This window comes from Centruroides sculpturatus, unplaced genomic scaffold (assembly GCF_000671375.1).
Source record: "Centruroides sculpturatus isolate CEXI.00-Female unplaced genomic scaffold, Cexi_2.0 scaffold1050, whole genome shotgun sequence".
NCBI lineage: Eukaryota > Metazoa > Arthropoda > Arachnida > Scorpiones > Buthidae > Centruroides > Centruroides sculpturatus.
Window position 1 is genome coordinate 258,683 of NW_019385340.1, and position 10,942 is coordinate 269,624.

At 29.7% G+C, this 10,942-nt stretch overlaps 3 protein-coding genes across 3 annotated transcripts in view; all 3 read right to left on the bottom strand.

Moving 5' to 3' along the window:
- The window catches only part of LOC111637858 (zinc finger protein 665-like), an 8,860-nt gene extending 5,413 nt beyond the window's left edge, over positions 1-3,447 (bottom strand). Inside the window, exons 1-2 of the mRNA XM_023383442.1 lie at positions 3,292-3,447; positions 690-774 (exon numbers count right to left, since the gene is read on the bottom strand). Coding sequence (XP_023239210.1) covers positions 690-774; positions 3,292-3,447 — 241 coding nt within the window. The remainder of the gene's footprint in view (positions 1-689; positions 775-3,291) is intronic.
- The window catches only part of LOC111637857 (zinc finger protein 729-like), a 117,848-nt gene that overhangs the window by 86,928 nt on the left and 19,978 nt on the right, over positions 1-10,942 (bottom strand). The window lies entirely within an intron of this gene.
- Positions 6,058-10,942, bottom strand: part of LOC111637859 (zinc finger protein 883-like) — a 14,517-nt gene continuing 9,632 nt past the window's right edge. Inside the window, exons 2-4 of the mRNA XM_023383443.1 lie at positions 8,964-9,115; positions 8,671-8,734; positions 6,058-7,814 (exon numbers count right to left, since the gene is read on the bottom strand). Of these exons, the coding sequence (XP_023239211.1) occupies positions 6,058-7,814; positions 8,671-8,734; positions 8,964-9,115 (1,973 nt within the window). The remainder of the gene's footprint in view (positions 7,815-8,670; positions 8,735-8,963; positions 9,116-10,942) is intronic.

The following is a 10,942-nucleotide window of genomic DNA, read 5'->3' on the forward strand; positions in this document are numbered from 1 at the left end:
CGGCTACTCAAATATTTTACGTTTTTGATACTAAATTAACATCTGAAGTATAACTTTTTATTGTTTTTATATTTTTCAATATATTTATTTTGTTCGTACAAAATAAAAAAATAATTTTTAACGATACAATAGTCTTCGTTAGGCTTAACATCGACGAAAATTCAACGCGAAGCGACACGCAACGGAGAAAAATGCCAAGATGGGATAGGTTAATGTTTTTCGTACATAATCGGTTATCCGAAACATCGATCTTCCGAACAACCCCAGTCCCCAATTGATTCGGATAATCGTCGCTCTACTGTAATTAAAAGATTTAGAAAAACTATCAACGTACGACGATTAAACGTAGAAGATACGTTGCTTATTTAAAATATTGTCGTTTTTAAATCGATCACAATATATTCGAGTGAAAATACAATAACTGTAGTATTAGTTGGCAAATTTTAATTATGCTCTCGGTGATAACCTGCAACAGACAGGTTAATTCATCCAGAACCGATAGAATTAAACCAAAACTAATACAAATAGAATACGAACTGTGCCGTATAATATACACAAGATTGACTCTATTTATACATAAAATATTCGCAAAGTTTCTATTCAAATTAGTTTATATTTATGCTTTAACTATTCATCTAATCATAAAAAAAACATATCTTTATAGTATTAAATGTACGAAAGTCTCTTACCTATTTCATTATTAAAACCACAATAATTCCAAATATCAGAACCGTTTGTGTTATTTGTACAAATTGATTTTCCATAAATATTTATCTGAAATTATAGAAAAACCCCTTTAAATTATCAGACGAATTGGTCTTCGTACGAAAATAAATAAAAAGTAATTAAATTAAATATAATATTTCTTTAAATTATGAGCTTACTAACGAGTTGCTTAACTTTCCCGGCAACATTTAAAACCGTATATGACGCCTGTCTTATGATATTTTATTTAAAAAAAATATTTTTCTATATTTTTAAATATTATAGAAAGCGAAAAGTATAATTTTGATGGTAGGGATGGGTTTTATACAAAAATTGTAAGTGCTATTAACGAGTAAAATCGTCATTAAGTCCGGCCTTACTCGAAATATGACAAAAGATTTATTTATTTTTTATCTTTTCATTTCTTCGATCTTTAACCATCAATATTTAAGGAAATAAATTCCCTAATTACACAATCCTCCCTGCAAAATTTCAGAAATTTTTGAGAAAAAGAACAAGAGTTATTAAGCTCAAAAGAGGGTGAACAAAATGGTGTCGCCCCCCATATACATATATATACAAAAGAAAAACCCGTTTATCGACGTTTTAAAGTGTCTTGAGTCCAAAAATATAAAAATCTTGAAAGTTATTTTCTGACTGATCGCCATACTTTCCCTGTGTTTTATATAACAGAGCCCGAAAAGTAATAAATTATATCACTCTGCTGATTTATAGTATATTTGTAATATTAAACTGTTTCTCTGTAAAACAACATCCCTTTAAAATAACCAATATTTTGGAATGGATTACATTAAATTCTTTGTCTATTTTTCCATCCAATTCCTGTCCTGTAAAACTAATAATGAATATCCATTTATACTTCTTGCTTTTAACTATTTAATTGTATTTAGTTGTTTGTAATTAGAATAAGTTTCGGCTGTGTATTACAATAAATATGGCCTTTATTTACGATTGTGTACAATGTACGATGTATTTAATATTTACAAACAACGGACTTTAAACTGTTATAATTTGTTCAGTTTGTTCTTTACTGGAGTAGTTGTTAGAAATGATGTGTTTTCTCATTAGGTTTAATTAGTTTTTGCCGTTTAGTATTAATATTAAAGTAGAAGGAACAGGTGAAATATAAGCTAAAGACATCTGTTGTATGTTATTTAAAACACGGGGCTTAACTGATTTCTCCGTTTTTATCTTGCAATGCTTTTTATATCACACTATTGGCATTTTCTGTAGTGTTTGTGTAATTCAAATTATCCGCAGCTGTGAAAACTTTATCGATGTATACATTGGGATTAAATGTCTAAATCTCACTCCTATCCTTTTCTAGATAAGACATACTTTTTGTTGAACAGTTCAGCCATGTCGTAAGATGTCATCACTTCAGACTTACGGCTCATCATGAAAATATAACATTCAAGATCCAAAGCAGTCTAATGTTAAAAATGAAATAAAATGGAGAAGCGCTCGACCCCTCCCATCCATTTAATTTTATACAGGTTATGCATTATATTATATTTATTTTGAAATTTCTTGAATGTTTCCTTTTTACTTATGGTATCTATCATTCGTAAAGTGATGAAGACTTTAAGAAGGGTCGGATGATAAAAGTTGTTGAACGTCCGAAGAGGAGATGAAGAATAAAAATTTCCAAAGAAATTTGGATGTAATTTATGAATAGCTCTTTTGACCCTCTTCAGTATTATTAAATAAAGTATATAAAAATTACCAAATTTTATCATTTTACTTACAATTAAACGATTTACATACAACACATTTTTTTGCCTTTTTAACATTTTTTTCATTAATAATGTTTCCAGTTCTATTATTTACCAGGCTACATGAAAATTAAATAATTATTTTAGTTCTTATAACACAAATATTTAAAAACAAAATTATAGAATGACTTCATTTGGCATTTTTGGTTTGCAATTTTAAAAAGTTGTATCAATAGATGTATAAATTCCCATTGTTGTCTGTCCTGTCTTAATCTCGAGAACGGAGTTAGAAGAAATACGAGACAAAAACATAGAAACCTTATTAACAGGAGGCCCCGATTAACTATATGCAAACGAAGCAAACTGAAAGTACATTATTTCAGTTCAAATGTTTTTCCCTGAAAGCAGTTAATATATGACCGGCACGACTCTATTAATAAAAAAAAAAAGTGTGATGTACAAGGGCAAAACACTACCAATTTGGGTTGGAGAGCATATAATTTAAATTAATTAAGTTAAAAACATGATAAAAATTTGCAGCCCGGCATTGTTACGATGTCACAATAAATAATTGCACATGCCATATACAACGCCCATCACTTCACTTGTCAATGGCGACCATTACACACAGAACTATAAACTTACGATGACGTTTGCTAGCTGACGACTACCTCATCTCACATTAACAATTGCATTCTGTTTCCAGATAATTGAATAAAAGGAATTACCCGATGAGTTCCATTACCCTACTATATAAAAAATGTTATTCTATTTCCTATTTTAACAGTTTAATTGTATTTCTTGTCCTTAACACAAAGCTGATTCGTATAGAACAATACTTTTTACTCACCTCAACATCCTCATCTTCTCGATAATCTAAAGGTTCTGATTTAATTATTTTGCAAAATTGCTCGTAATTCGTCTTAAGTTGTTTCTTTTCATTCTTTAATACAGGTTCAAATGTAATATCCGAATGTTCTAATTCTGGTTCCTCTTTTATTTTCATTTTAGTAATTTACAATATTGTCGTTTGTCAGCAATCTCCATTCAATCAAAGAAACATTTTAAAACCGTCGAGATAAAATTTATATTTCCATAAATAAATGAATAAAATTCATACAATTGCAATCACTTACCTCTTGTAGTTGAATAGTGTCTCATTAATCAATATAAATTAATAAATATCCACGATAATTACCTCAAAATATAGAGCAAAGTAACAAAGAAAGACAAGTAAACTCACTGCTATTGTTAGTGGTGCACACCTCAAGGTTATGGTAGAAATCGTGGGGTGCACGTCATGTGACAGTTTGTAAGTATAAAACAACGTGTTATATGGTAAACAAGTATTGTTCTTAATTAAAACCCACCTGTGTATTTTTTTGATTTTATCCTTAATAGAATGCCAGACATTTTTTGTATAAGTATTACGGGAGATTCTACTTTTTATACCCCGCTTTATGTTTTGTTTTCTATTTGTAAAGAGGTCAAGGGTGAATTGGGTCATTGCTTCTGCTTCCCTTCCTTCCGGATAACGGGCAAATTAGAGTTAAACCACTTTTATTTGAGGTAAAATAATGCTTTTTTTAAAAGTCAAATTATAAGTTACGAGTTAAATTTAGGCATATTATTTTTATAATATTTTCAAAAAGTATAAATGGAAGTTCATTAAATCGTTAAACATAATGATTAACCAAAGTTCCTTACAAATATACTGTAATTTCTTCTGAGCCAAATAACATCTGATGCCACATATATATACTCCCCATACATATTATACGATATGAAAGCTAAGTTATTCTAACTGTAATAAGATGTATAACTTGTTTTCTTTCTGCTTAAAGTAAAATTTTAATCTTTTAAGATAAAGGAACCTTATAAGAAGAGTGAGTGAACTCCTTAATATGTTATATCATATTAAGGAGTTCACGCACTCTTATAAGGTAAGGTAAGGCACAAACCTCTCCCCAAAATTTCAGAAATTCTCAACAAAAGGCATTGGAGTTATTAAGCTTGAAACAGGGTGAACAAAATCATGTCCCCCCACACACGCACACAAAGATTACCAACATCCATACATACAGAGAAAGATCTCAACTGTTTCTACATTTCTTTACATTCGAATGTCCCTTCAGTCCAAAAATATATAATATAATAAATATTTGTTAACCTTTTGAAATATTTTCTCTCTGTTGGGACAGCCGGGAAAGTAAAAACTCACGTGCAAAACTATTAGAATGGAATTTTCTTTGTAAAATACGTCAAAATGATTTATATACTAGAACGACTCTTTAAACCATAATTATATTATACAGTACTTAAATGAATACAGTAAAGATCTAGATCAAAATATAGGAATGTTGAAAAGGAACATAATGTGGGAGATTTATCAAATTTGTTTTATGACTGATGCTTTATAAACAATTTATCTCTCTCACTTTTGGTTTAGTGTCGTCTTGGTTAAGAAACATTTTAATAATGTCATGGTACAAAAGAAAAGTTTTAGGAACAATAAATTTTAGGAACCTTATAATTATCACGTGGGCTGGAGAAGTTCTACCCCTCGACTTTCTTCCGTTAAGGACAAGAAAAACAACTAAAATACGAAATAGGTAAGCATAATTTTAAACGGCATATTTTTATAACTAATGGTCGTATGAGCTTTAAACTGAGATAGGCACATTACTCTCGATGACAGGAGAAAATAGCGTTTTGGCAGTTTTCTATAGGTCATTCGCAAACTTTCTATGTTTACATTATTCTTTTCATAATGTTAACGTTACTTTATTCATTTAAATTCATGCCTACGAAAGAAAATGTCGGTACGATTTTGATAGGAGAGAAGTCAACACGAATCGGGAGGGGTCCATTGTATTTACCGATGTGAAGTGTCAACCAGACGTAAGAGAACGACATTAATAAGACATTTTAGTCATAGAAGGATAGTGTCGTGATCGGTTGCGAATGTTTCGAGTAGCTTCCACGTGCAAGAGAGGGAAGGGAAAAAAGACAGTCGAGTTCGACCTTTGTCATTTTGTTCGATTAAGCTTCGAGCAAGGTGAACAAAACTTGTTTCACACTCACAGACACTTCTAAATATACAGAAAATACCCCCAAATTTTTTTCATTTCTCGATGTTTCAAGGTGTGTTAAGTCCAAAAATATATAAAAATGTTCGGGGGAGTCATTTTCTGACCGATCGCCATACTTTTTCCTCTATTATATATAACTGCCAGAAAAGTAAACGTTATTTAAGAAAAAAAAGAAAAAAAAAATTAAAGCCACCGATGCAGTTATTTTCTTAAAATCAATGTATGTAATGTACGATTCTGGTGTTTAAAATATTATAATGGTTGTTTTATTTCATTAACTTTGATAAATAAGATACGAATACATGAAGACATCAACCTTTAACTACGGGTTTGAAAATAGATTCCACATCATGGATATAAATAATATATACAATTGTTTCGGCACGACAAAAGTAAATAGAATACTAGCAATTATATAGCCTATATTTTTANTTTTATAATATATTTACTGTATTAACTTAGACGTTATTTAAAAATATAGCATTCAATTTGTTTCAACGAATTTCACAAGAGAAATTCTACGGTCAAAGATGGCTTCGAACGTGAACACTTCGTGCAAGATTCGTGCAAAATTTTTTATTACAAATATCACATTTCTTAACGCTTGTATCGGTAATTAACTCCACGTGTCTTTTCAAACGATCCTCTGATTTAAATGTCTTTTTGCAAATATTGCATCGATGTTTTCCTCTCGAGGGATGAGCGGTCTTTCGATGACTTTCAAATTCGACTTTCCTTGTAAATTTCTTTCTGCAAATATCACAACAGAAATGCATCTCATAATTGTAAGTATTTAGATGACGCTCCAAATCATGTGCATTTATATAAGTCTCTTTACAGATATTACATTGATAAGGAGATTGCTTCGGATGTATTTTCGTACAAATAAACTTTAAATGGTATTTCAGTTCACTTTCAGTTTCGAATTTTCTTTTGCAATTAATGCAAGGATACGGTTTTTCTGCGTGAATAAGTTGATGCTTTAAGAAATTAGTTTTGTTATCAAACCCCTTTTCACATACCTCACAAACATGACGATAATTGTCTTGATTATGATAACTTTCGTGACATTTTAACAGGTATTTAGTTCGAAATCCTCTGTTACACGTCTCGCAAAGAAACGGTTTTACCTCATAATGACTTTTCTGATGAAGAATAAAGCAGCGTTTATCCTTAAATTCCTTATTACAAACGTTACACTTTTCAATATGATTTTTCAAATGAGCTTTCAACATATTTTCGGTTCTGAATGGCGCAGTACAATATTTGCATACGAACATATCTTCGTGTTTAACAAAGCGATGCGTTACCAAAAGATATTTATGTTTAAAACCTGTTTTACATATGTCACAAACGTACTTATTTCTGTCGATATGATAGTATTGATGCCGTATCAAATAGCGTTTAATTTTAAACTTTTTGTTACATATATCACAAGAATACTTGTATTCGTTTGTGTGTAGATCGACATGGTTTTTAAAATCAGCACTGCGTTTAAAACGTTTTTTACATACTTCACAAGAATAATTAAACTCGTTGCTATGAATGACTTTATGATGTGCCAAAGAGCGTTTTGTTTTAAAACGTTTGTTACATATCTCACAGGAATAGTCACGTCGTTCACTATGAATTTCGTAATGTATTTTCAAACACTTTTTTGTTTTATAACACTTATTACAAATATCGCATTTGAAAGGTCGGTTTTCACTATGCACCTCTTCGTGAGTTCTCAAACGACATTCGAATTTAAACTCTTTGTTACATATCTTACAACGATGAGGTATGTGTTTTCTCATGTGTCTCTCTAAACGATCCTTCGACCAAGCGCGTTGATTGCAAATATCACATTGAAGCCGTTTACGTCCAGTATTAGATTTTTTACGATTTTTTGGAGACGACTTCGTACGAACTTTTCTATTATCGATTTCGATTTGGTTTTCAGTGTTGTGTTCTCTCACGTGTCTTCGTAAAAGAAATTGCCACGAAAACTTCTGATTGCAAGTTAAGCAGCGGAATGGTTTCTTTCCAATATGAAATAACAAATGCGCTTTTAATATTCCCTTATTAATAAATGTCTGTTTACACAAATCACAGGTGAATTTTTGTTTAGAATGAGATGCAAGCATAATCCTGATGTATTTCCTTTTAATCTTTTTTTGCACTTGATTGCATTTTCTAACGGAAGCAACGTATTTCGTTTTCTTGATATTTTTTTTATAACGCTTCTCTGTATTTGAATTGTGCAGATTATCGTATTGCTTTGTCTGGTCTTCTTGCTTAACTGAAAATGAAAAAAAAACCAAATTGAAAAAACAAAACGAAGTGAAAACCTCTAAATAAAGAAAACCTTTTTTTAGTTGTGGCATAAAAATACTGGAGGAAGATTTGACAATAAAACTCAAATAAGCATCGCAACAGAAAAATGCTTCGAGCTTTACTTTGTGCCTTAAAGTCGTTACACCTACATTAATTTGGCTGTACGTTAAAACATCTTTGAGCAACATCAACGAAGAAAGTTCGAGGCACAAAGTAAATATTGTAAGTAAGTAAACAATATTACCATGGTGATATTGCTTCATCTAAACTTTCCTGTAGTTGTAGACTATGTAATATGCACTTTATACAAATGTTAAGTCTTACTGTCAAATCTGCTTACAGCCACAACTTTCAAAAGATGCTTTTGCTGAGCATTACTTTCTCAATCTGGTTTCAACAGTTTTTCTAGTTCTAACACATTTTCTGTACTTAATAAGGATGAGAAAAAGACAAAAGGTAAAACAGAAAAATAAAAAACGATTGAAATAATCCATTGATATATTTGTTATTAATTCTAAAATCAAGTGTTGCATAGAAGTTTTGATTACTTTGTGATATTTTTCGTCATCTCATTTGTCAGTTTACCTAATGCTGGATATGAATAAGTTGCAATTTTGAGATTGTAATCTTTCCGAAATATTTTAATTAATTTGTTAAAAGTATATTAATTAATACAATCTAAATTCTATTTAAAATCATTTTTCTAGCTCAAACTACACGTATTCTCGATTTTCATACTCGACTGTTGAAACTTCCATGCAGCTATTTCAGCTGAATTCTTCATACTATCGATATAAACTCTACTTTAACATCTTACTTACTTTGGATGTTCAATTCATTCCTGTGAAAGTTTTCGTCCAGAGTGAAGAATTCGTTCTTGACAGGCTAAACAATATATAAACAATACAAAAATGTATTATACACGAAAACTACTATAAATTAGTAAACTATAAATCTGTTCTTTTGCGATTTCAGATATATTAAAACTGTAAAAATTACTTAAGCTTTTCGAAAAATTAACATTATTATATACGCTTTCTCTTTTAATAATATAGACGAAGTAATATAAGAATTTTATTTATGTGTAAAATGCTTAGCAATTTGTTTCACTTACCTTTAAATCTTCGTATTCATCTACGAGATAAGCTCCATTACAATCTTCAGCTTTTACTTTAAAATTCAATCTTTTCAAAACAACTTTACATTCTGATTTTATGCTATGTATAATGTCACAATTCTCTTCTTTTATTTTCTCTTTCTTACAATCTGTATTGAAATTTGACAGTGAATTAATCAGTTACTAATTTAACACATTTTAAAAAGTTTTCTTCCTCTATTATATACAATTTAAAGAATTTATAAAATGTGTTACATTGGTCAATTGCTGTGATGATGCAATTTATATTGCATCAATGGCTTTAGAAAAAAGAAAGATTTGGATGCCTATTGTGATGAGTATGGCAGGTTTTCTATTTAATCTTCAAATTTTAAGTATAGAGTAGAATAAGGCAAAATAGAACAATAGGTCTTTATGCAAATGTGAGACTATGGTTTCTTTGAATTACTTGATATTGTATACAGAATAATTTGCCCTCCAATGAAAGATAAACAGTTATCTTAATTTTACTATAACTAAATTAAATTTCAAGTTATATCTTACAAATAATATTAATATATTCAAATATCATTTGTCGGGTATGTAGGTATTGTACGATGCTATAATAACAATAGTTTTGTTGATGTCTTGAATAGAATGTATAGAAAACATTAAATGAGAAAATTTAACAATTTTTTAATGAAATTTTAATGAAATAATTTAGAATATAAATGTTAAATATTTGCATAAAGAGAATAAATGTTTTATTCTCAACACAATTAATTAATATATATAATTTAATCGTTATAAAAATAATATAATTTAATGCTAAAATTTAATAATTTGGTTTGTACTTCGAGATCGTAGTAAAGTGTATTTCCTATAAATCATTTTAATTATACTGTACAGTACATACATTTTAAGTAGATAAATTAAATTAAATGTAGATACGCCCGAATTCATTGCACAAAAACTAAATTTAAAAACATGAATTTTCTGAAATATATTAAAAATATGTTAAATAGAAGTAAAATATCTTCAGATGTTTTAATTTTGTTTACACAAGTGGAATAATTCCATATGAATACTCTAAAATTGGAATGTATTTTGTAGAGAAAGCTGCTCATTTTTTGCGTTACACTTATACAAAAATTATAATTTTTCTATGGAGAAAGAAAAGCATTTTTATTAAAATAAAATTTATCTCATTTGCATTTCTTGTTAACTCGAAATGTAAAATCCTTTTACTAACGATCCTGTAAAATAAAAATGAATAATTCGTATTAAGATTTGCCGAGTGTAACAAGCTGCAGGATTTAGGCCAGTGTTTCTCAACCTCTAACGAATCGTCGCCCCCTTCAATGAAACCGTTACGTAGTATCGACCCCTTCACTACAAAATTTCGATGCTGAGGGCCAAGGCTAACGCCAAATTCGTACTGCGTTGAATAGACTATTGACTAGTATAATGTTATTTGTTTAATTATTGTACGATATAACGAATAAAATATCTAATTATTCTTAATATAATGTTTTACTATATCGCCCAGAAAATTGTTTTTCGCCCCCAAAAATATAAATTGTTACTAATCGCCCCCTCAACATGGAAAAACGCCCACATGGTGACGATATCGCCCCTGTTGAGAAACACTGATTTAGGCAATCGAAAGTGGAGAAAGTATTGGCCCATATCTATGTTTTCCAGCTTTTTAGTACATGACTACTGTACTAGTTGCATAGAATATTAATCACGGAAGTTTCACTAACAATTCTAAAAAGAATATAGTAGAGCGTCGATTATCCGAAAGTCAATCATCCGAAAGAATTCCAGTCGGCAAATTTAAATTTTCGCCAGTGCTGTGGCGCTGCAATCTTTGGCTATGTCTTGAGCTACTGAAATATTTTACGTTTTTGATACTAAATTAACTTCTGAAGTATAACTTTTTATTGTTTTTATATTTTTCAATATATTTATTTTGTTTGTACAAAATAAAAAAA